The 25,895-nt window shown below is 36.8% G+C and overlaps 4 protein-coding genes across 5 annotated transcripts; 1 reads left to right on the plus strand and 3 right to left on the minus strand.

The window, feature by feature from the left end:
* Window positions 1-7,415: 7,415 nt before the first annotated feature.
* Window positions 7,416-12,753, plus strand: TRM22 (DnaA initiator-associating protein). Its single transcript, XM_059593621.2, has 5 exons — window positions 7,416-8,565; window positions 8,723-8,790; window positions 8,919-10,682; window positions 11,664-11,775; window positions 11,888-12,753. The coding sequence occupies exons 1-5, from the start codon at window positions 8,406-8,408 to the stop codon at window positions 12,613-12,615; spliced, it is 2,832 nt and encodes a 943-aa protein (XP_059449604.2). The 5' UTR covers window positions 7,416-8,405; the 3' UTR covers window positions 12,616-12,753.
* Window positions 12,754-12,837: 84 nt separating this feature from the next.
* Window positions 12,838-13,912, minus strand: LOC132180717 (uncharacterized). The gene has a single exon (XM_059593622.2). It carries the CDS (start codon window positions 13,834-13,836, stop codon window positions 13,123-13,125), a length of 714 nt encoding a protein of 237 aa, XP_059449605.2. The 5' UTR covers window positions 13,837-13,912; the 3' UTR covers window positions 12,838-13,122.
* A 792-nt stretch (window positions 13,913-14,704) lies between these two features.
* On the minus strand, window positions 14,705-18,698 carry LOC132180995 (Peptidyl-tRNA hydrolase family protein). 2 transcript variants are annotated; one of them, XM_059594028.2, is made up of 9 exons: window positions 18,572-18,698; window positions 17,794-18,010; window positions 17,624-17,708; window positions 17,447-17,514; window positions 16,778-16,828; window positions 16,594-16,667; window positions 15,755-15,813; window positions 15,574-15,650; window positions 14,705-15,098 (listed from the first exon to the last, which is right to left on the minus strand). In XM_059594028.2, exons 2-9 carry the CDS (start codon window positions 18,004-18,006, stop codon window positions 14,982-14,984), a joined length of 744 nt encoding a protein of 247 aa, XP_059450011.2. In that variant the 5' UTR covers window positions 18,007-18,010; window positions 18,572-18,698; the 3' UTR covers window positions 14,705-14,981. The 2 variants fall into 2 exon arrangements, with proteins under 2 accessions (XP_059450011.2, XP_059450010.2); XM_059594027.2 differs by having other exon boundaries at window positions 14,705-15,110.
* Window positions 18,699-20,272: 1,574 nt separating this feature from the next.
* Window positions 20,273-21,468, minus strand: ZFP6 (zinc finger protein 6). Its single transcript, XM_059596090.2, has one exon. The coding sequence runs from the start codon at window positions 21,235-21,237 to the stop codon at window positions 20,563-20,565; it is 675 nt and encodes a 224-aa protein (XP_059452073.1). The 5' UTR covers window positions 21,238-21,468; the 3' UTR covers window positions 20,273-20,562.
* Window positions 21,469-25,895: the final 4,427 nt, after the last annotated feature.

The following is a 25,895-nucleotide window of genomic DNA, read 5'->3' on the forward strand; positions in this document are numbered from 1 at the left end:
ATTGTCGATCTGTCGTTGGAAAGAGCCACTGCTTGCTCTACCACAAAAGCCATGAAAATAATATTAATAAAAGAAAGAAATTAAGTATCGTATAAATGGAAGAGTTGGGGGAATTGAAAAGAACTTCCATTACAACATTCCATATTCTACGCAACTATTTTCTCAACAATATAATATACAGAAATAGAAGGATCTTCTGTACGTAATGCTTCCTGCTCATTAGGGCTAGGTTTGTCCAAGTCTTTCAGAAGCTCAAAGAGTCACAAGGTCTAAATGCTATATATAATAAATGCATGAAGATGAAAATATATAATCTCAATTTTTTTTTAAAAAAAAAAAATGTTATTAATTATTCATAATGATAAAAGGGTTTTTGTGCCACTGCACTAGCTTATTTTTTAAATTCTAACTTCCCCTTATACTCTAGGAGCAATATTATCAACACAAGTAGGGGAACAAAGTTGAAAAAAAAAATAAGAGTAGGGGAACAAAGCTAATTTATATTCCCTTTATTGACAGGTGTGATTTTTTAATTTGTGAAAACTAATTAGTCCACACTTATTAATTATCATAAGGTTTTTGAAAACTCAAAATATGATCAAGTTTAACTAGAAGAGTTAGGCAAATCATATATACTTGCAAGCAACAAGTTCATCTTCTAGGTTTTATGTTCTATCAATAAGTAAGAATTCTCAGGTTTCAAGGAATGTACAACAGAGTTATAAATATCAAGCAATAGAGCACTCAAAGGTGAGGTGCTGCCTCGCATGTCTTGTTCGAACAATATATACATCATCTCGTTCAACCGCGGTGTTACTTCATATAACAACTCGAGGCGTTCGGTTGATGGGTTGGTCGAATCTCGGTCGACCGAGGGCTTAATCACAAACGAGACTTTGACTCATTCAACCAAGTTTCAAAAAAGTCGGTTTACTTCGCTTTTCTGTAGGAGTTGGACTTCTTTTTTCTATATATGTAAACTCACTAAAGACAGCTTTAATTGGCTGCTGTTTATATGTATTTTTCATCAGTTTTCAATAAAAAAGGTTGGGTTTTCTCTTAATTTACCCCTCAATTCTTTTATTTTGGGAAGAATTATGATTTTTATGTTTATTAATTTTGCGACCCACTGCACCACGCTACATCAATAGTGTGATGTAACGGCTTCACAAGTCCCTTAATTTTGTTCAACACTTGCTTTAATTATTTTGCAATAATTTAAAATTTGATGCAATTTTCGTATCAGTTCTTACAATTCTAATAAAAGTCCTGCTCGTTAGGTCTGGTTTTACCGCCTCTTAATGACCATAAAGTCAAAGGCTTTGTTTTAAAAGAGACTTGATTTTTTTCCCTGACAACTGTGACTTTCTGCCATTCATGAGCTGTGCTCCAGAAATCTCAGCAATAATACTAGCCCTAGATATATCAAGACCCTCTCTAGATCTCCATGGCGTTCATAATTCAGGGTATCGGAATCGTACATTAATTTCTTCATTTTTGAGAACTTCAAAGAAAACCCATCATCAGCAGCAGATGACACTCTCTTCCATGGAAAGCTTCTTCCTACTCAAATCAAGAAAAACAATGTTTCCAAGAAAAAAAAAAAATGGGATTGCTCTAGCTAGTACTACTGCCACTGCCTGCACTCATGCATGATCATCCAACTAGCTAGTACTATTGAAAGTCTAGTTGTTTCATCCATTAATCCCGTTATAATTTTAGGTTTTTTGAATGTTTTAGGGCTTTTGTAAGGTTGTCCACCATTCGTTTGTTTTATTTTGTTGTATTTTTTTCCTTTCCTCCTTTGAAAACAAAACAGACCCTAGTACTATTGAAAAGTCTGAAGAAAGATGGCTCAAAAGAATTTCACTTATATTAATTTCTGCTTTTTCTTGACAACCAAATTAATGTAATGTAGCTAATATTAGATCTGATATATATGGAAAGAGCATAATATAAGATTATCGAGATTGCATTCTGAAGATCTAAGTAAAGGAGGGCAGTGGCTGGCGGCAGGCCCTCTAGGGATGATATAATCCAAGCCACATTATACGTACTCTGGTCTCTGGAGTACAAGATGATATGCAGCCATTGCTTTCATGGTTGTCTCCTTATTTGTGTTTCCTTACGCATGCTGAATATACTCTGACTTTTGTTCCCTTACTTTATACAAGTAATTGATGTGCTTGGACGAGATTGTTACTAGCTCAGTAGCTCTTGCATGCATGTGAGGATCTGAAATTAATATTCCAAAAATCTAGGGCAAGAGAAATATTGGTGCTTTTTTTTTTTTTTTTTTTTGTGTCTTTACTCGATTAAAACAAAGTAACAGTACTCTAGTCTCATGTTAAAAAGATGAATTATTTATATAGAGTTGGTAGATCATTAAGTTTTACATTTGTTTTTTACTATGTGAAATTAAACTTTATAAGCGATTCTAGAAGCTCGATTTGCAACTTCGCTAGTCATTTTGGTTAAATCACCAATTAATTATCCTAAAAGCTTAAGCTTATATATAGGAAGAGGTAAATTTAATTGCTTAATCAATACTTTAACACTCCCCCTCACGTGTGGGCAGAAACTCTCTTTTAATAGGTGAGGCCTAACACGTGGAATATTTAATTTAAATGGGGGATAAATTGACGGAGTTAAGTTATAGCACATATGTAACTAGCACTTTTCTTGAGTTGTTACAAATGGCATCAAATCCACCTATAAAACGTCATGTGGTACTGGAGTACCGCATGATGTGGACCTAATGAGAATGTCAGGGATTTAAGGGAGAAGAAATTGTAACACTACAGTCCCACGTTGAGAAGATGAATAACTCACATAAAGTGTGAAGATTATTAAAGCAGTTATTAAGATTATTAAGTCCTACATATATTTCCTTATTATGTGATATTGAGCTTTATAGGTAAATCTAAGAAATTGTAATTTCAATTTAACTAATGCTTTTAAAGTTATAACGTATCTTTAGGCCACTATGTTTTAGGTCGTTACATATTATACATATTAATTGTTAGGTCGTTACATATTAATTGTAACAAGTGCTTTAAGTTGTATTTACAATAAAATTGCTCCTCAAATTAGACTTGATGAAAATTACTTTCATGACTAATTTGCTATTTGTATTAGCTAACCTACCCCAACAAAGCAATCTCTACTGTAAGATTTTTGATTTCTTTAACCATGTTTCCAAGACTAAAAAACTTTTGCATACTTTTTATCTCCTACTCAAAGTCAATTTAAAGTTGAATATAAAGTTTGTTCACAACTTCTGTCGTCCACACATGATAACATTTAGCCTGACAACCATGCTTTAGAATATTCTAGCTAGGGAACTCAACTCTCATTGATAAGAAAAACTATGGTTTATATATAATTTTTTTTTTAGAGTAATATTATTTAGTATATTGTTATATGACTACTATACCATTAGGATAATACTGTCGTAAAAATTAATTATTGATTTTTAATTACTTGAACCGTAGGTTTAGTCAAATTTTTTAGAATTCAAATTCTCAAATAGTAAAAAAAATGTTAGATTCTCCGAACCAAACGCTAAAACTACATTTATTGTCATATATATATATATATATATATATATATATATATGCATTTTACATTTATGTTTTCAGTTACAAGAGTTATTTTTTTCAGTCACGTGAATTTGAAGTATTCAGACGTCTTGTACAGAGTAGTCAGTACTGTATGTCAAAGTTGGTGGGTTGGGTTGTGCAATTATTTGGGGGTGAGGGTTTGGTTTCTTGACCCATTGAGAGCAAATGGCTTCTATTAAGACTGACCACAACTTCACGGTTGCCCATTGAAAATCTGACCACAATCCAGTACTCCCTGCCAACCAATTTGACCCATTTTTGGATTACTCCCTAGCCCCAAGGAAAGCCATAGTCAATTAGCCATCATGTTCATTTTGCTGCTGTTGATTTTTAGTTAGGCCCAAGAAAACTTAAAGTTCCAAGATTAATAGGATCGAGTTTATTTTGGTCCTTGATTTCCCAAGCTAAAAGCTTGTTTTTAGACAAGATCATAGAAATTATCTCGTTTGAGAATTGAGATTGTATTTTTAAAAGATGGTATTTTAAAAATCTAAAAGAAAAAAAAAGTGTTTTTAAATCATAATTTTAAAGAATCAAACTGAATGCACATTCTTTAGTCGGAAGACTACTTTGAAAAAATATATTTAAAAAAAAAAAAAAAAAAAAATTAATTAATTCGGTGGCCATGTCATCAGTTATACCAATGTCGAATTTTAATTGGTCTACATGTCAGTAATGTGGACTTTCGTTAAATCAACTAACGGTCAATGGACGAAATGACCAATTTGATTTTTATCAAAATTATAGGCAACTCCTGTGATAAAAATTAAATCTTAAGGAGAAAAAAATAAAAAAAAATAAAACTCTAAAGGGTATTAAGGGCCTGTTTGAGATTGCGTTTGAGAGACCTAAAAGTGCTTTCAACACTCAAAAAGTTCATTTGAAGAAAAAAGTATTCGTTTAGTAAAAAAATTAAAAGCGCTTTTAAGGGTCCAAAAAGCATTAAAATGACCAAAATACACTTTTGACAAAAGCTTAAAAATGTAACTTCTGCCAAAAAGTTCTTTTTAACTTAAAAGCTCTATTTTTCAAACGCAATATCAAACAGGCTCTAAATATTTAACCCATTATTTTATTAGTATCTATCTACTTTTCCTCTCAAAACTGAAAAAATAAATTAAAAAATAATAATAAAAATTAAAAAATTAAAAATAAACTTTTACAAGTGAAGAAGTCTGATTTCAACCTTTCTGAGATGACAGATGAAAGAGGCTAAAAGTCCCGGTTTTGGACATTGAACACATGCATGACTCATAGGGCTGAGTCAGTGCGTTACAGCATTCTAATTTTCTAAGCCCTGTCATTCATATACTGCTATTTACTTTTACACATGGGCCCTCCTCATCCTCCTATCCTATGCTACAATTCACCAAATGTACGCAAACCTACTACATCATTATTTTTTTTTTTACTGCTTTCTTGAAATGGCATCCACAAATGCTTCCCTATCTTTCTAGTTGTTGGCTCTCCTCCACCTCCATTTCATACATATAGATCATCCGTGCCATCTTCCACGGCTGACTGCGGTAGGGGTGTCAACCCGGTCCGGTTTCCCGGTTTTTGGCCAAAACCGGAACCGGAACCGGGGTACCCCGGTTCTCAATTTTGAGAAACCAGAACCGGAACCGGGACCCCGGTTAACCGGGGTCCCGGTTACCGGCCGGTTCCGGTATTACCCGGTCCGGTAACCGGTTTTTTAAAAAAATTGATTTTTGGGCTTATTTTAGGTATTGGGCCTAAAATAAGCCAATTTTTTTTTCATAAGTTGGCCCATTTTTTTAAAAATCTATTAGTTTCTTTGTCTAAATTAAATGAGCTTTGTTGTAATTGTTCCAAATAATTAAAAAATAAACCTTAAAAAGTCCAAAAATCCTAAAAAATCATTGTTTTTGCCTATTTGGGCCTTAGAAATAAAAATTTAATTTTTTAAAATACCCTAAACCTAAACCTAAGTGTAAAAAATATTAATATATAAATATAATAATATATAAATATTATTAAATAAAATGGAAACCCGGTTCCGGTATTCCCGGTAAAAACCGGGTACCAAAAACCGGTACCGGAACCGGGGTACCCGGTTTTTAGATTTTTCAAACCGGAACCGGAACCGGGACCCCGGTTTCCCGGTTTCCGGTTTTCCGGTTTCCCGGTTTTCCGGTTCCGGTTCCGGTTCCCCGGTAATTTTTGACACCCCTAGACTGCGGGCTGGTTGGTATTCACAACGTTTTGTATTTTAAATTATTTGTTAACATTTTTAGTCACAAATATAATATTGAGGATTTTTGTCACCTCCATTTTTTTATTTTTTATTTTTAACAAAAAAGGTTAGAGGGGAAAGACCAATTTTTGTTATTTTATCTGAGCGTGATTATAATAGCACAAATTTGCGGAGGACTGTTCAGGAGAGACCTAGACGACAAAAATTGCAATCACACTCTCAAGACTAGCCAAGCTATAGCTTAACCGTCCGCCCCACCAAGACATTAATAAAAATTAAGGTGATTTATACTAATTATAATAGAGATTCTCCATTACAAAAATTCAAACTCACATCATAATACTTACCTAACCACTTTAAAATTTCTTTAAGTTATAAAACCACCACCTTTAGTGGTTTCACCTCCGTTTAATAATCTATTACTTCCTTGTTGTTTGCTTTAAGGAAGACAAAACTACAGTCTTCGGTCAAAATTCAATTTGTCTTTACTGTCCCCCAACCAAATTGAAAAGTCGACACTTTGGTGCATGCATGCCTTATTACTAAACTCGTGAAAGTAAAAAAAGACACCATTTAATTTACCTCGGTTGTTAGATCCAAACTCACGTGTGTCCTTTAATAACTCCTACCTTTTGTTGTTTACCTTTTTCTTTTTTTACTTTTTCTTTTTTTGTCTGCTACGAATCGCATACAAAAAAAAAAGAAGAAAAGGATATAGTCAATTACAGCTCTTGATATGTAATTAATAAGACCAACTTAATTGATTTCCCATAATTATTTTTAAAATGTGCTATTGTACTCTTAGTGGTAGCCATAATTACTCCACCTCCCTCAACCGAATTGACGAGTACTTGGGTGGATCGGTGGTTGCAAAAGAATGTTTTCCAACAACACAAGGATTGTTATGTAAGGAATATAAGGATTTAGCAAGATGTTTAAATGCTCATATAAATATGAAGTTGATTGGAACTAATTATGAGGCGTTATAGTTGCACCACGAATGGCTTAGAGAGCGATTGTAACTAACCCCTGATAGCTCAAAAAAGTGTTTGAACGATAGTGCAATCACCCTCTCTATATTAAGGAGATGGTCAGCCATTCATTTAAAGGTGGTCGGACAACCCCAACTCCCATCTTAAATTGACCAATCACATTTTTAAAAAATAAGATAGATATCCATCACTTTTCAATGGGTGATTCGGCCACCGCCTAGAGTGTTAGCCATCGCTGGCTGCAAATGATAGCATTTATATTAAAGGAGTAAGTTAGGTAAGTTTTGATGGATTTTTCACCATTTAAATAGACCCTCATTTTTCACTTTATAAAAACTCTTAAGTTATTTTCCTACCCACATATGTGGAAGTCGGTGAATGTTGTTCGATAAAATGCACAAACCCCATTAAAACCCAAAGAAATGTCGGTGGTAGAACTGAGCATAGATGTTGGGCACAATTTATTTATTTAAAAATACAAAAAAGAAAAGAAAGTAACATTATCGAACGCCAGGGCAGCTGTAGCGAGTGCGTATCTTTATCTCACTCGCTGCGCGTATGCCTCGTAACCCTAAAGATCACTGTTCGAAAAGTTTGCGAAACAGAGACGCTCCTACAGCGCAAGATAGCAGGGGAGACGTAGACTCGACGGCGTAGGCATCATCAACCACACCGAGAGGCGAGAACTCGGTTTTCTGTCTGGTTTCTCTGTTACATCCGACTTGTGTCCCTATTATTAACCTTGGATTAAAATAATAATACTTGTCCAGCTGTGTAATTAGTTCCCCTGCTTACTGTTTAGAGTGTTGACCAATGGTCGAGTGCGCGTGGAGTACGCTCACTGTCCCCGCTGCTGCTTATCCTACGCACACCCTCTCACTCTCGCACACTCTCTGAGGGCGAATGGCAGAGAAACAGAGCCTCCTCGAGCTGCTTCAGTGTCTGGGGCTCAGCGAAGACACGTCGACATCATATGATTCCATTCTCCTCCGCTCTTTCTTTTCGCCTTCACCGCTTTCCGTCTAATCATCGTCAACTCTCTCTCCCTCTCGGCTTTTGCTGGGCCGGAGTTCTTTTGGGCTCAGGTTGTTGTTGCTGTTGTTGCGTGCAGTGATGTAGAAAGAGATACAGACTTGTAACAGTGAGCGCTCTCTGTTTTTCTTCCTTTCTCTTTTGCTCTCTGACCGTGCATTGTGGAGCGTGCGTGCGTCGTCGTTTTGCTGGGCTCCGAACTGTTGCTTTCAGGCTTCAGCTTTATATGTGTGTGTTGCTTACGTTTAGCGTTATTATTTCTGTACGGAGTTTCCTGGTTTTGGATTTGTGCTCTCGCTGGTTAAAGCTCTGGGTTTCGGAGTCTTATTTGGGAATTTGACGCTGTTTCTTCACAGAGAGAGTGAAAGAGACGGATATGTATTTGAGGTTTTTTTGTAAATATTTTTTCTTTCGTAGCAATGCAGGGCTGGGATTGAGAAATTTGGGGGGGTTTTGTGGATTTTTGTGTGTGTTTATGAGAGGTTGAGGGTGCGTTGGGTTTTGGGGAGTGTTTTTCAGGGTCTATTAGTTGTTGCGGAAATGAATGAGAACACGGGGAAAGCGTCGTCGTGTTTGGCGATTACTGCAGAGAAACGAGTGCATAGGCCTGGTGGTTGTGCTGGGATTTTCTTTCAGCTTTTCGATTGGAACCGGAAGTTCGCCAAGAAGAAGCTTTTCTCCAAGAAGTTCCTTCCTCCAAGTCAGTCACTCTACATTGCTTCCTTTTCCTCAGTCTCTCTCAATCTCTCTCTCTCTGTTCGACATAGAAATAAATAAAAGTTTTCCCATTTGACAAAAAAGTTTGATTTTTTTTTTTTCTTTCTTGTTTTCTTTTGTTTTTCTTTTGGGTGTATTAGTTCGTGCAAAACAAGCTTCTAAGAAGTTCAAAGGGGATGAGAAAATGCCCACTTCCAAGCTCCATTTGGTATGCATTTTGCTTTCTGGAAATCTGAATTCTTGCTGTTCATCTTGTTCTCTTAGTCTTAGTGGGTATGAAATTTTGTTCCTTTTCATTTTTGGTGATTGGGTTTTCTGGTTGCATTTGAATAATAGATTGCTGATGAGAACAGTGGTGGTTTTCCAAATGTGAAGAAAAATGGGAATCGTAGGGTAGATTTAGATAAGAAGCATGAAATGCGAGCTCCGGGTTTGGTTGCTCGGCTAATGGGTCTTGAATCCATGCCAGCTGTGCATCGAGATAAGCCTAAGAAACCTTCATTCTCTGGTAATTTTGATAATGGGGATGGGAAGTTTGTGGGTAGTCATAGTGGATTTGATAAGGACGAGTTGAATTTGGAGAAAGGAGGCACAAAGCAGGAATCAAGGCCTCAGAAGCTGCAAAAGACTGGCCCGCTTGACAGACGAGCAGTGAGTAGGTTTGGAGCTGAAGCATTCCACATTAAGAGTGTTTTGTCACGGTCAAGAAAGCACCATCATAATCACCCTAAGTTTGTTTCTCCCGTGAAGAGTCCAAGGATTTCCTCCGGGAAGAATGTGTCTCGCAGCTCTCGGTTAATTGGCGCTGCTACTAGGATTTTGGAACCCGGGTTGCAAGCTACAAGCAGAGCTAAATCCGCTCTTACTTATTCGAGTTCTAGGCATTATTGTCCGAAGGATGAGATTGTGATGGAGGAGACCGGGTGTATATCAACGGATATGCTGAAAGAATCCTGTTATAATGTGTGTTCATCGAAGCCTTTGATGGGGCAGACTTCTTGTAGAAATTGTGGTAATTTGGTAAACTTCAGACCAGATACTGAGGAACAACCATCTGCTCTTTTTGCTTCAAATTTTGTCGATGCCTCTTCTCAGGATTCAGAATGGAGTAAATCAAGGTCACCAGGGTCCTCGCATGAGCAAGAAAGAGATGCACTTTTTCAGAGAAGTAACGACCAGGAGGCTTCTCTTGTTGCTCAAGAAAAGGACAATATACGAATCCATAATGAACCAATTGCAGAAGGTCATGGACAATCGCATTTGTCGAGCCAAACACGCAAGCCTCAAAAGGATGAATCATCTTCCATTGCTTTCAAGCACAGAACGCAACCTCAGGACCATATTTTGTCAGGCGGGGATAGAATCCCACCTAGGTCTAAACTAAATAATCTGCAGAGCCGAAGAGTCTCAACATCTGGAAATGCCGCTGGTGGGAACAAAGATTTTGTTGCTTTGAACCGAAGTCTAAGCGGTCGAATCAGGCCGAGGGTGTCTAACAAGGTGGACAGTTCTAAGTTTGACACGGAGAGGAAGGCTTGTAATGGACGAGATGACTCCTTACCACAGTTAAGGACTTCAGTACGAAAAAGGAGGACGATAAATTTGAGTGGGCAAGCTGAAAGTACAGGTTTGGCCAATTCGACATTTGCAAAACAAAGAAATGTTCGGTCTGATACTTTGACTGGAAAAGGCATGGGGAATGCTCACTCCATGAACGGAAATTGTGTCAAAAGTAGATTAGCCAGCCAGGGAGATGGAAAAAGAGCAGATGGAAATAAGGAAACTGATGTTATTTCTTTTACATTTAATTCTCCTATAAGGCACAAGACTGGAATTCCCACCCAAATTGAGGAAAGTAGGAGGGATGAAGATGGAAAGATGTCTTTTCAAAGGCCATTACCATTGCGAAGAGATGCTTTAGGGGCCCTTCTGGAACAAAAGTTGAAGGAACTGACTTGTCAAGAAGATGATGAGTTGACAGTGGGTACTCCAGCCAAGCGACCCACTGCTATGATTCTCCAAGAGTTAATATCTGCTCTGACTGCAGAGCAGCATTTCTCTCAGGATGGTAATATGTTCAACAAGGAAATAGCTTTCAAGGTAAGTTGTCTTTTCTTCTGTCATGCTACCATCTTTCCTGACTTTAGCTTCTGCAGTTCAACTTGTGTCACTTTTACCCAGCCATTCTTTTCTGATTTAGCTATTCTATCCTCCTGCCCAAGAAAAAAAAAAAAAAGACTCACTGTTATTTTAGCTGGAATTCTTGCTTTCATATTTGGCTTTTAGGTCAATGTATGTGGAGATATCATGAGAACACTTCTTTCCTATCTTGTATGCCTATGCCAAAATTTTCTTTGTTGAAAACTCTCCTGTCTGAAACATTTGGTAAGAATGAATGCATCTGGGATATAATTGGTAATACTACTGAAGAGTACTTGATGATTATGGCAGAAAACATATGAGTATTTTGTGATTGTACTGACAGATTTCACTATCCTAATATGACTTTTAAAAATAATAGGTTATATACAAAAAGGCGGTCCTTTCTGAATGTGACAGCATTACTTCGCTAATTATAGTGGTTTATATTGATTGCCATAAGATAAATGATATTCCACTCAAACTGATCAAGTTGTTCTAACTTCCTTATTACAAGTGATGGATGAAGATTAGTCATCTTTGGTTGTATTGCATCTATATACGCTCCCTACATCATGCAATCTTTCATTATGTATAATCCATTTTGGTAGATTTCGTGTGAAATGTACCCTTGCATCTGATGAGGATCAGATATGTACTTTTTCAATCAAAAGAAGTGATAAAGATTTTACTTGCAGCCAATGAGAAAATTAGTAGTCATAATTCTAAAAATAATGTCTGCAAAATCAATATTTTGCATGGGGACACGTGGGTAGAGCAGTATCATTGTGGTTTGGGAGATTTAACATATCTGTTTTTGTATGATTGTTAATGTTTAGTGACTGGCTTTCTAATATGACTGCTATTATTGAATTTTGGTCTATTGTTGAGTGCGTTGCATTTATTCCTAACGAGTGTAGCTTCTGTTTTTGCTCTCTTCAGACTAAAGCAGAGATGGAAAGGTTTGCTGCAAGTGTGCGTGAAGGTCATCATCTTAGCCCTGGATCTGTTCTTGAAGCTTCGTTCTCGTCTAGTAGTCTGGATGAAAGCCCAGGTAAAAGGGCTTGAAATTACTGACTAAAACACTTTTTTCCAAAAAAATATGATTTTCAAGTTTCTGCCTGTTTTGAAGTGTTCTTATTTCTGTCTCCAATCCTTGCTTGCAGTTCCAGGACATAGGTTGTGCCCTGATTCCATGGATTACTGCTATGATCGGTTGCAACCGTTGGGACCCAATGCCGATCTTTTGGATTCTGCAACCTCATTGGATAAAGGGAGGAGTGTTGGTGAGGTGGTGATTGATTTTGTCAGAAATGTCTCTAAAATGTTAGACATTATCAATGCTACTGGGGCCGGATTGAGTGGAAGTAAGCTCACCCATGCAAAGGAGGTAATCTTGAATGCAGAACTGTTGTTTGGAACTGCAACATCACATTATGTAGATGGAATGAAGGGTTTTCTCGTGAGTCCTTGTCTCCTTGATGAACTGGAATCTTTTGCTCATGCTGCATGGACAAATTCCAAGGACTTCATTGGTTTAGAGGACAGCATAGATGGAAATCAGCTTAGGAGATTTCTTTTTGACTTTGTCGTAGAATGTTTAGAATCAAAATATGTTCGATACTGTGATGCTGGATTCAAGATGTGGTCAAGACTCCCATCATGCATGAGTACAAAGAGGTTGATTGTAGATGTTGCAGAGGAGGTTAGAAGGTGGAGAGATTTGGCTGGGATGGTTCCTGATGAGATAATAGATTGGGAGATGAGTTATTCATTGGGGAAATGGACAGATTTTGATATTGAAGCATTTGAGACTGGCGTTGAGATTGATGGGGAAATACTTCAAATTCTAGTAGAGGAAATTGTGATGGACCTTTTGGAGTGCAGGCTGTGAATTTCTTATATTCCTGCTATTTTTGAGTTCTTTTTCATTGGTAATGTGACTCACCACTCACCAGAACTTGATGGCTTATTTTGTACAAATTGATGGATGATGTTTATTGCAAGTGATGAAAAAAGCTGGATTATTCCACTCTGTTGTTTCTCAATTGTCACACTTTCTTGTCATCAACAATAAATAAATAGAATGGAGAAAACTAGTGCAATCAAAATCCTTCCAAACTTTTGAGTAAGAAAAAATAGAAAAGAATATCCATGTTCTTCTCAAATCTCCACTATTTTACAATCATATTCTCCTAGTTACCTCCAGAGAAGCAATAGGGTAAAAAAACAAAAAAAAATTTGAAAACAAATTCTTCTTCAACCTCTGGAGAAAGCAGTGGGACATTACTCTAAAAAGCTCGTGAAACAAATCCAATTTCAATCAAAAGACAAGTACCATGGACCATGGTTAACAAATTCTGTATAAAACCCAGCTCCACCGCCGCCGCCGCCATGACATTCAAAACTGTCTGTACCCCAAAACAGTCTTTGCCGCCCCTCTGCTGCTCCTCCCTCTCCTGTTTTCACCATTAATCGCGTTCGCTGTGGCCGAAGAGAGCCCCTTCAATTCCTCAACGCTTGCATAGCTCTTCCTCGCCATCAATCCACCCCTCTTCTCCCCTGCATTTGCCGACTTGCTCCCTCTCGCATTCGACAGAACTCCGTTAACTCTCGACCAGTTCTTTGACGGCGGCGTCATCTCGAGCAGCGAAGGAAGCGTCGTCACTGGCTTCCGGTTCTCTTTCCGCAATGCCGCCGAGAAATCCGGCACCGACTGCGCAAGAACGGAGGAGGACCCTTTAGGCCTAGAGACCAAATTCGTTTGAAATTTGACCTGTTTCTTCGGAGGGGTCATTTTTGGTTCATACTCTTCCGGTTCTTGTTGCCTTGCTTGCTTCCCTCTCAGCTTTGATTCCCTCAGTTCTGCGTATGCTCTGTATCTGGGGCCTCTCTCCATGATAAAGCTCTCTGTGATGAGGCTGAGAGGAATGGGTTTGTTGGGGTTCGAATTCTGAGAGAGGATTAGAGATACGGGGTCGAGGGCTTGGAAGAGAGATTGGAGCGTGGGATTTGGCTGCTGGGTTTGTCGCAGAGGGCCGTTTGTCTCTGCCATTGTTGATGGATTTGAGACTTGGGTATTTTGCTTGCTCTGTTTCGGTTTGGGACAGAGCATTGATCGATTGATAATAGCTTCTGCAGTTTCTTCTTGGGGTTTTTGTAGTTTGTGCAATTAAAAATTTGATTTTGCAACGGTCTAATAGACTCAGAAGAGAGAGAGAGAGAGTGCTTCGCTTTCCCTCTTTTTACCCTATCGATTGGTTTCAACGTTCCAATTGAGGTGGGGTCCATTTTTGAAATTAAAAAAAGTTTCGAATCACTTCGGATTCCTTACCAACCGTCTGATTTAGTTGGACTTCCATGATGGATTTCTACGATCCATATAACTTTATAGGGATGGGATTCTTCTTGCTCTGGGCAGGGCCTTGTAGAGTATCTTTGGAAAGCTTCCCTGAGCATTGACGACACCAAATCTCTTTTTTGAAACTGACTTTTTTTTGTTGTTGTGATTTTGACAAAAAGTTGCAAACAGGTCGGCCATTTGAAGCCTTTCCATATGGCCACAAATTAGGCTCCACGTTGCCATATGGTATAAGACAATGGCAACGATGAAATCCATGTATTAACCGATTCGTGTGAAGGGAGTACTTTGTAAGGATCTAAGGCTTTGCCCGGCATGAGTGTCCCTAACTTGGAGGGATAGCCATCTTAAAAAAAAAAAAAAGGCTAAATTGACGGTTCTAACCAATCTTTCAATGTAAGATTGAAAAAAATATAAAAAAATCAAAGAACCAAATAAAGTCACTTTGGTTGTAGTAATTATATTAGATTTGGTTAATTATATTAATATGAACAATAATATTCTCTTTTTGACATCTTAATTTTCTGATTATTAGCTGACACAGATTAGAGACTGAAACAAAAGCCAGTCTCTTTCTTAAACATCAGATTTTGTCTTTTATTTCAAAATTCATAAACTAAAAGGTCAAATAAACAGTTAAAACTCTACTGACATTTAAAAATAGTAGTAGTTAAATGGTAGATAAGAGGGGTATCTAGAATAGATTGCAGGGCTTGATTCCTTGACAAACTGTTGGAGCACATGAAGCTTCCACAAATAACACAATATTAGTGCAAGGAAGATTACAAGAACTTTCATCTCCTGGTTCAAACATGAGAAGCTCCCAACAGAACAAGCACACAATGATAAAATCTCATAGATGCCATGTACCTTCTTCAATCCCCATTCATCAGTTAGAATCACACTTTGTGATACTTGTATTTCTGCCCCAAATTAAAGGTATTGATTCTCTGGTTAAACCCATGGAGCATCAGGCTCCTGACAGCCTCAACCCCTTGTTCTAGTCCTGCATCAATCTGTCCAGATAGCTACTACCAGTTAAATTGTTTGCCAGTACCCAGGACAAAATTCTAACACAAATGAAAATGCAGAGGCACAAAACTGAGAGATGCACACACTTGATCAAGCAATTTTATAGAGATTGATGCAGTTATTAGAAGCAACCATCTTCACAGACAGATGCGCCATAGTAATATGAATTCATGAGAGGAATGCCTTACCCTCCACTCCGTTCTTATATGAGAGGAAACTACCATTTGATCTCGAGCATATTTCTAAATTTTAAAATTATAATCACATAATTTATAAAGGAATCTCGAAACAATTACAAATAAAAGACCCAACTAACAAGATTTTAACATCATTAAGGATATTGCTTGGGTAATGCACCAATAGGAAACTATATGTTACAAAACATTGTTATTGTATCTGAACTTTTCTGAGTAGGACATGCAATAACACTAGGCGGTACGATTTTTGAAAATCATATACCTGTTGTCGCTCTACTGAACTAAACTTCTGGAGAAGAAATGCTTTCAAATCCATGGTTCCAGGGGGATTTCCAATGCCTGCAAACATAAATTTTTTTAATTTTACACTGAAGGCATGTATAGCTCTTCAAATTAAGGAAATACTATTAACATGTGCAAGTGATAATACTTATGGAACCAACCTATGCACAACCGAGGAAATCCACGGCAACCATCCAAATGGCCCATTACACTCCTCACCCTGTAACAAGAGATAGAATGAAGATACTACGAGGCCATTGATTAAAGTACGTGAAAATCGATGTAAATTAACACAATATCTTATCCCAAATCACGAAAGAATGGCAAAACCGGATAGACATATCGACTTTTTAATAACTGAGATAAAAATTAATTTAACTTTTTGAGTTGAATTACATAGATCTACTAGATGTATATGTTTGGAAGCTGTCAATACCATTGCTCTAACATCCATATAATAAACATATGCAACCAAAACAAGACAGAAAACACAGGAAAATCTAATGATCCTAGTTCTTCTCCTTTTTTTCTCCTTTTATAACAATGATCTAATTATTAGTTGAATTGGAAGTATAATATTACCTTTCCATTGAAGGTCATCAGTTTTTTAATGTCGAGCAAGAAACATCAGGGTTTTTGATTTTATAAGGACTTAGTAATCTACAGAAGATCAAACAATTACTCGGGAAATGAGGTGAGAGTCGAGGGTTTCAGATTTATCAAGAAAAATATTAATAAAAAAATAAAAAAAATAAAAAGTAAAAAAGATAGGGGAGGGTTTCATATTGCAGAAAGTGGAAAGAGATCACTTGGGTCATCTAGGCACATACATAGCACTTCATTTAACATACCTAGCAAAACTATCAATTTTTAAAACAGTAAGTAACATGTTGTTGGTAGAATAGCCACCTCTTCTAGTAGGCTGCCACTTACAATTTACCTTCCCATATTATAAAAAAACATTATAATTCTATTACAAGTGATATCCAAACAAACATACCCATTGTGATGGCCATGTCCTCCTTTTGGTTGAAGCCTCAGAACACCATTTGGTAAGCTCATATCATCATAAACCTACAGGGGCAAGTCAGGATAACATATAATGTGATAGTGATTCGGATTAATTGTCATGTAAAGTCATTTATTAACTTGGTTACACTGCATGAAGGTAGTAGAATGCATACCAATAAAATATGACGCAATGGTACTTGATAATGTGCAGCAAGTGGTCCAACCTTAACAATAATGAAAAGAAAATAGAAGGTCAGGGATATATATGAATATCATAAGGTTCCTAGGACCAAAACAAGTGCCATCCGCTTATTTTACCAATGACAAGGAAAGAAATTTGGTAAACCTTGGAGGGGAGTTTAATAAGAAATGTACCCAAATGCCTTTAAATCTAGGGCATAGGCTTGGCTAAACCTTGGAAATCTTAATGCCATAATGCCTTTCAAATCCTCCTAGCCATTATCCTACTGCAATAATTCTTGCTAAGAAGAAAGCCCATGTTGTGGCAATTCCGCCCAAAAGGCAATGAGTTACTCCTACAATACGTCCTTGGATAATGCTCAAGGCTTTGGGCTGAGTAGAGGAGAAACTTTTTATTTATTTTGAGGCCAAACCGTGTGCAAGGCACTTTTTAACTTACATCATTTCCATTTGATTTGGTTAATTTAATGTCCATCCGCCTAATGGTGCACCTTACAAATCAAGTATATACAACATACGACCTTTTTTAGCCCTAAAAGAAAAGTTCCATAAATAGGTTGTGAACAAACATTTAGACATATTAGGACACTTATGCAAATAAGAAACCACAATAAAAATTGAAATATAAGATAAGAACAAACCGCCTCCCCACTGTAATTCATGTATGCTTGAGGCTTAGCCAATAAAATTGGTACTTCACCAATGGAACCTGTACTGATCACGCAAAGAAATCGGAATAAACATCACAACCACAATGAAAATGAAAACGTGAGTAGAAAACAAAAATGACCAAAGCAAATAAGCGGCTGAAGTCACACCTATTCCAATTAATGCCTTTGACTGTATTGTATTCATCACAATGCCCTCTGCTCGAGAAATGCTATCAATCATTTCAAAACCAACCTGATAGAGAGAATCCCAATTACTAAGATGGAAGAAAGCAAAAAAGGCTCACAATTGAAGCAAGCTTACATAAGTACTGCATTACATTGTGCCTTGTACCATGGTACTTATTTCCGGGGTTACCCAACCCAACAATCAACCAAGGAGTATACTCCATTTTAGCACCATTGTTATTTTCCAGCAGCGACGCACGTATACAAAGCCTCGTTGGAACCGAATGCCTTCGAAGAAACTGAGTGAAATTGGGGCTTCTTGGATAGGATATGCAAAAGTTTGGTGCCGATACCGCAAACAACATTGACCTATAAACGAAAAACTACAACATTATCAACATGGTTGGTATCCATGCTTTGAATAATAAAGCTCTAAAAATTCATTTGGAACTTGGAAGCTATGAAAATAAAATCTTTCGTTGTTTCCATTTCTTTTTTCCTTGTGTAGGTTTCTGGATTAAAGAAAGCAAAATCTGGGTTTGGTGTTTTTTTGTGATATTTATATCTTAAAGTTGAGGAACTTATATATTTTTAGGTGAGTATTGAAGGATTTAACTCAGGCTATGCCAAATTGTTATATCCAGCCAACTGCAGTAACTCTAATAAGTTTTCTTGTGCAAATCTATTCCAACATTTTCTCGGCAACCAAATGAAGCCAAAAGAGAAACAAACATATAAACACATAACTGAAAATTAGCAACCAAACCCAGTGGCAATTCTAGTCAGTTCGAATCACCGAGTGAAAATCACAGCAAAAACAAGCTAAAGATATTGAAATACTTCCAGTATTCGAAAATTAAAGCGAAATATGAACCCAAAAAAAAAAAAAAAAAAAACTTCAAATGAAAAAAGGAGTTAAAGCAAGCGAACCTGTTCGTAATATTAGAGAAGTGAGAAAGTTGTAGAGACAGAAGCAGAGGAAAAGAGCTTAGTTTAGTTTGAGGCTCTGGAAGTTGTTTCACTCTCGTTTCAGCACTGTGTTGGGGCTTCGACAGTGGATTAGACGACGTCACAAAGCAGATTTTTTTTTTTTTTTTCATCTGGGCTTGATAACAGTGTCTGTGTTGGTCCATCTGTGTGAGTAATGCGTTGGGCCTGTGCATTTTACAGTAGCACGCCCAGCCCATTACCGTTTGTTCGTTGCACTTACGGGCCTACGACTTGTTTAGAATTACGTTTGAAATGCTTAAAAGTGCTTTTAAAACTCAAAAAATGTATTTGAAGAAAAAAGCATTCGTTTTGTAAAAAAATTAAAAGCGTTTTTAAGGATCCAAAAAGCTTAAAAATGACCAAAACGCACTTTTGGCAAAAGCTTAAAAATGAAGCTTTTGCCTAAAAGCACTTATTAACTTAAAGCTCTATTTTTCAAACACAATTCTGCCAAATTTTTATGCAAAATGGCTCTCAAAACTCATTTTATCTAGTTTAGTTATTGACTTTTTAAAGGCCGCCTACATCCAATTAACTATATTTTTATCTATATCATTTAAATATTATTTTTTTAATTTTTTTATAAGGATTGTATTTTTCCTAAATATCCTATTTTTCAACTTTTGGGAAAAAAAAAAAAAAGATGTGGAGAGAGAAATAGTAAGAGAAAACATGTGAGAAAAATAACAAAAAAATAAAATGGCTCTCAAGAAAAGTGCAGCTACATGTAGCATTTTTTTTTTTTTTTGCTAATCCAATGTGGAAAGTTTTTTACATATCTGATTAGTCATTTTAGATAAAAGTATCATTTGACTCCTCCATTGTGAGTGCTCTAATCTAATACATTTCCTTATCTTTCTTTTCCTGTACCATATAATGAAAGGTAAAGAGAGGAGAAGAAAATATTTTATGTTAAAATAATGGATAGAGAAGCTATATGGAAGCTCTTTAGCTTCTCAATAAATTGGGTAGCACTAGCATACCCAATGTTTAAGAACTTATAGGGAAGCTACTGCAAAAATGATTTTTTGTTATATATATATTTTTTTATAAAAAAATTTCATGTATTTAGGGAAGGCATACAACTATTGAGTAAGTATTGTGAATGCTCTAAACTATTGGGTAGTTACAGTTCTAACAAATGCACCTAATGCTTTATTATAACTTGGGATGTGCAAGATAATACGGTTGTTAACCGCTAACCACTAATAACCATAATATCTCCTAAACCAATTGTGATTACTGATTATAGGGATTCACGAGGAAAGACCAGTAATTGATTTTTTCATATATATAATTGGAACGGAAATCCATTTGATTTGACAAACCTCATAATTTCTTTCTATGAGCAAAAATAAATGAACTAATTAATCTATTTAGATATGCTATTCTTTCGTCTTACATGTGAGTCATACATATTCAATAAATAAATTTGAAAAAGAAATATGAATGAAACAAGATGGAAATGAAAAAATAATTACATTTCCCATCCAAATGGAAGGATAGTCAAAGTTACACCTAAAGCTCCAAAGAACAAGTCCACAATGCAAATGGAAAAATTTGCCCAACCCCCATAAATTGTGTGACAGCATAAATTAGCCGGTTGGAACCCAAGAGAAATGTCAAAACTTAGAATTGGCTTCCACATACAACCTCCTTTGCTTTCACACTCAGCTTAATTCTTAAACAGAACCATACTTCCCAATCATCAACGATTTCTTTTCTGTTCTTTTTAAGATCAAAGAAACACAAGTAGCTCTCTATGAGAAAAAAGAGGCTAACAATGAAAGTAAGTTTCAGAGAACAAAAATGAACTGTTTTTTTGCGCAGAATGTACATGAAATTGCTTCACTCATTAAAGTTAGAAAATTGGAAATTTACATTCACCAAGCTCCCAAGTCCACATATTTCCCATGGGCCCAAATCTTGGCTCATGAGTTAGGTCCAAGACCGAGTTGCAAATCCAGACCCAAGCCTTTGTCGAAGTGAGACCCTCCGGCACCGTCTCTGGCAAACCCACTCATCCCCGGGATAACTCCGGCATGGTGTCCATCCCCATTAGACAAAACTGCTATCATTGACTCCCCAAATGATCCCCCGGCATACACACCCCTTCCCGGCGGCACCGAGGCCGACGCAGAATGATGATGATACACGGTGCCATTTGGCAGGGCGAAAGGAGTGGCAGTTCCTGCATGAGACATGACAAACCATGAAGGGGCCTGAGGCGGCGCAGCCCCCGGAGCAAGGAGGTGATGCGGTGGCGCGAACGCTGATATCATTGGGTTTCGCCGCATGTGGGAAGCAGCTACCAGCTGGTTTCGACTGGCTTGCATTTGTGCGCGCTTTAGTAGCTGCCGTTCTTTCTTGTGGGCGTTTTGATGCCCACCCAATGCTTGTGAATTTGCGAACTCGCGGCAACAGTATTGGCACTCGTATTTTCGGCCTTCAACGGATTGGAAAGTTTCGGATTCCTGAGACCCAGATGGGGATTTGCTTGAATCTGAGTCGTTTTCTTCTGAAACGTTCTGGATGTTGAAGCCAAAGAGCTTTAGAGGTGTGGTGGTGATGGTACTCTGTTTTCTAGAATAATCAATCTCAGCCATGACAGAGAGAGAGAAAGAGAGAGAGAAGATTAGTTCAAGAGATCAGACAGATCAGAGGGATCCAAGTGGGTGATCTCAATCCTAATGAGTAGTGGCTGCATGTGGAGCTAGCTAGTTATATAGGGTAAAAAAGTTTGGACACTATTGGAGAGAGACTAATCATTTGAGGGATACCTGGAAGATGAGGAACAAGAAAAATGAGTGTTTAGTTGCGAAAATCCCAAGGAGAAGAAAGCACCTAATATCAGGAAGAACCCAGGACAAGAAAACCAAGTGGGGTTTCAGATTATATATACTTTATATATATATATATATATATATATATATATATATATATATAGTAGCACTCTATTTCTGACAGATGGCGAAACCCTTAAATTATGGGTGTTGCTTTGAATACATGTTCCACTATAATCTCTTAAGTTACAGAGACATACTAAAATTGAGGGTCTTTTTCTAATGCCAATTGTTGACTGAATTGGTTGGCAAACCCTTAACCCTTAAGTATATCAGTTTCTGTTGCAGGCTTAAAAATAAATAATTATAACTTTTAATTTCATTTTGTAGTTGGTTAGCAAATTAGGATTAGCTATAGCATGAATCGATGGTATTGAAATTCTACCAAACTTCATTGTTTTTGTTGAACGTGAACTTTAGAGAAAATCCAATATGAATCGATGGTAATAAGACTCTATCGAAACTTCATTGTTTTTGTTAGAAAAAAATCTTTTTTTGGTGTGTCATTTTCCTTGGGTCGTATAGTACTAAATCATAGTATACCTTCAAAAGGATTAGGTATACCCATGACACGTAGGTATGGTGCACATTACATGCTATATAGCTAGATACGTTTCAAATCGAACACCCATCTGTCTCCGAGACCCACATGTCATAATCATCATGTGTGCTGCCCATCCGACATTCGATCACATCCCCGGCGAGGGTGGGCAGTTCAGAAAAAATGAACCAAACATTTGTTTAATTCCACGGAGAAATAAACTTGTTTTCATTAGAGCTTTTTGTCAAACTGCGCAAGAGAGGAAGAGTGTGTGATATCGATTGCTTTGAAGTGATCAGGTGGTCCGTGGGTCCACTGTGACGCACCATGCTGGCTAGATTATCTTAAAAGCATGTTTGCGTGATTGACGTTGAGGTCTTGCTTTGTTTATTAGGTGAAAATCTCTTCGAATCTTACTAACTACCATCATTTGGGTTCAAAGTCTTTCCCTTAAACAAGCTTCACATGCCTACTCACACGCTATGCCTATGAATCCTCTCTGATTGGCTTGCATAAACGTTCTCCTGCGCGTGGGCGATATATAATTAACACAATAATATGACAAAAGAGATTAATTAACATGCATGCATGAGCACCTCCTTTCATTTGAATTAAAGTCATCACTACTCCTCTGACTGTCTCATCCATGCCTATTTTTTTCCCCTTAAGATTCAAACTTAGACTATGATCTATATATCTCCCTAGAATTAAGGGCGACTATTTTTGTTCATGTTAAGTTTAGATTGTTTTGAGACATGAATATAGAATTATATAAGTCAATTATACCTTAATCCGGTCATTTAATTAAATTGGTAACTCATTAATTATGTGTTTAGGTTCGTGAGTAACTTATTAACACCGGAGACGGGAGGGGATGCTTAGCTTAAAGCGATTGACAATGATGGTAAAATGAAAAGTTTGGGTGTTTTGTTGTGAGTCCTACTAGGATGTGGGCAGACAAGCACTTTGGTTTGAACAGGTCACGGGTTTTGGTGGAGTTTGCAACTTGCAATATTATCAAAGTAGACAAGGATTGAGACTCAATCAGTCTTGAGTGAAACATGTCTTGAATTTTTTGGGCGTCTATCTGCTTGTATTGAATTTGTCCTAACTTCAAAGAACCTCAAACCACTATGTTAATAGGTTGTAGGACCCAGTTCCAATCAGTTGTTGGACAAATACAGTGAAGGACAAATGCAAGTAGAACATTAGGTGGAGGGCAATAGATTTTTAAAGAAAATGATGCACATGGAGGTATCCCTCTATGCATGAAAACACATGTGAGTGGAATGAGCCCACAATCTCTCTCTCTCTCTCTCTCTCTCTCTCTCTCTCTCTCTCTCTCTCTCTCTCTCTCTCTCTCTCTCTCTCTCTCTCTGTGTTTGATCATCAACAACTATTTCTTGACAATGAGGTCCTTTTTAATTATGCATGTTCCCCACCTTACAATAATAATAAAAAGAAAACCTAAGAGTCATTCTTCAAGCTTTTCCATGTAGATGATTGAACCTCCGTTTGGAGATTGCCCAAATCTCCAAAACATGGCCCACTAGGTTGAGCTTTCTCAGGAAAATCTAAGGGTTGGAAGTGGAACAACATGAAAAATTCATGTATATATATATATATATATATAGTCAAGCATCAATTATATATACATATATAACCCAAGATTATGTTGAACATGGTATATTAATGTGAAAAATTAATGAAAAACTTGAGCTTGGAGTTTGTGGGTGAGATCAATTCATAGTCTTCGATGATAAACAAGTTGTGGGTAATCCTTCAATTAATTGGTGAGGTTGGCTGGACTAGCTTGTAGCTAATTAAAATCTTCCTCTCTCTAGTTTACCTAATTGAGCATATGTTAATTATAATTAATCAAGCACTTCTGTTTTGTGGCCTACCTTCTCCAATAGCCTAGACAACTCCTTGATATTGTTCCCCACACAAAATTTGGTTTGATATATAGCTTTCGAACCCTTTTTTTCTTTTTCTTTTTCCATTTAACAGTCACCTACAGTTTTGCTTTCTATCTTTATATGGTACCTAAAATATTTCAATCAAGCAAAAAGTTATGATCATCATTTTTGCTGAGAATTTATGATCTTGATTGGTCAACATGCGGCTTGAATATATATTGTATAATTAATCTAGACTGACTAAATTCTCAAAGAGAAAAGAACATGCTATGTATATATATATGTTGACAGAAGCAGAAATTTCATAATTAATATATTATTATAATGGCAGAAAATTAACCTAGATTACATATACATTCTAGAATGTCTGGCTTTAGAAGCATAAACCCATAAAAATGCCCGTGAAGTAGGTCCAGGCAAGTTGGATAAAAGTCAGCAAATTATTGAACAACAAAGCTAATAGGTTGGGAACAAAGTGGGGGAGGGGGGACTTGGACGGCTTGAATACGCACGCAAAAGACGTATTTGCAATCAATGGAAATGAGAATATTTTTGTTTGACACAATGAAAATCCATTCATTTCTAAACTTCATGATGTGTGGACTGGATTTGTCGGGTTCAAAGAATGTTCACTTTTTATTTCATTTGTTTGTCTAAATTAACTTTAGAAAAAGGGTACATATATATACATAACATGCATGCATATTAAGTCCAGCAAGGAATCTTAGATGAACTGTCTTTGAAATTTGGTCTTGACCATATATATGGATACAAGGTGTTTCTAGTCAGGACTTGGTGTGCTACTATTGGAAACTTAAGGAAGAGGTCATTTAATTACAAATTTTATGATATTTTTTAGTGTATATTTTCTCAAATTTTTTTAACCATTATTTTGAAATAATTAAGTAGTTCAGATTTTGTCATATCGACTATTAGAATATTATAAATTAAATAATTAAATTAGCTATTTTTTTATGAGTTTAAGTTTTTAAAATAAGTGGTGATTTAATATGGCACTAGAGCCAGAGGTTTGAGTTCGATACTTTGCATGTTGAGCCTCACTAATTAAAAGAAAATTTGAGCCCACAGATGAGAAAGTGTGCTACAAATAAACTCACTTGAAATCCAAGCTAAACTAGGGTTAAGAGAATAGATATAAAAGGGGAAAAGCATAAGATGAAAATTACGAAAAATGGGTCTGGAGAAACACTTAGTGAAATCTATATGTGACTTTTCAATGAGTGGGTAGGTACCGATCGAATGGTGTGTGCCACGTAGGAATTCAGCAAAACCCTACTATTTTTATTTTTTTTGACATGTCCACACAAAGGGAGGGGGATGGGGGATTCGAACTAGTAACATTCGCTTCATGAGGCGTGATTCACAGCCAATTGAACTACCCCTTGAAGACAAAACCCTACCATTTAGTCGATAGCCAATAGCATTTGAATGGTATGGTTCAAAGCCACATAGGATACATTGAAGAAAGAAGAAAAAAAAAAATAGATGCCAATGATTGAATGACATGAGCACCGATCTATTGGTGATAGGCTGCATGTGATTTAGATAAGTCCAAAAAGTTGCAAAAGGAGGAAGGGTGTTATAAAAGCATATTTTTGAAGCCCTAGGGAAGAGAGAAAGAGAGTTAAAGGAGAAGGAAATGAGGGTTTTTCCTTGAAGCTTGTTTGGAGTTCAAGGCACCAAGAAGGTAACGTCTCGTCCTTAGCTTTTATTATTTCGTTTCTAAGATGTTGCCATTACTAGTTTTATAACACGCAAGTTTGTGTGTTGAAAAGGGCATGTGAATGAAAAAGTTAAGACTTTTTGTTGAAAACCCTAACTTTATGTTAGCTACCATTCTAAGCAAACTAGATGGGACCAAAGTTGAGCCACATAGAGCTTTTGGTGAATGAAAATTGGTAGGGATAAAAACTTGGAAGCTTTATGCTTTGGTTGTAAAA

This window comes from Corylus avellana, chromosome 5 (genome assembly GCF_965113065.1).
Source record: "Corylus avellana chromosome 5, dhCorAvel1.hap1.2, whole genome shotgun sequence".
Lineage (NCBI taxonomy): Eukaryota > Viridiplantae > Streptophyta > Magnoliopsida > Fagales > Betulaceae > Corylus > Corylus avellana.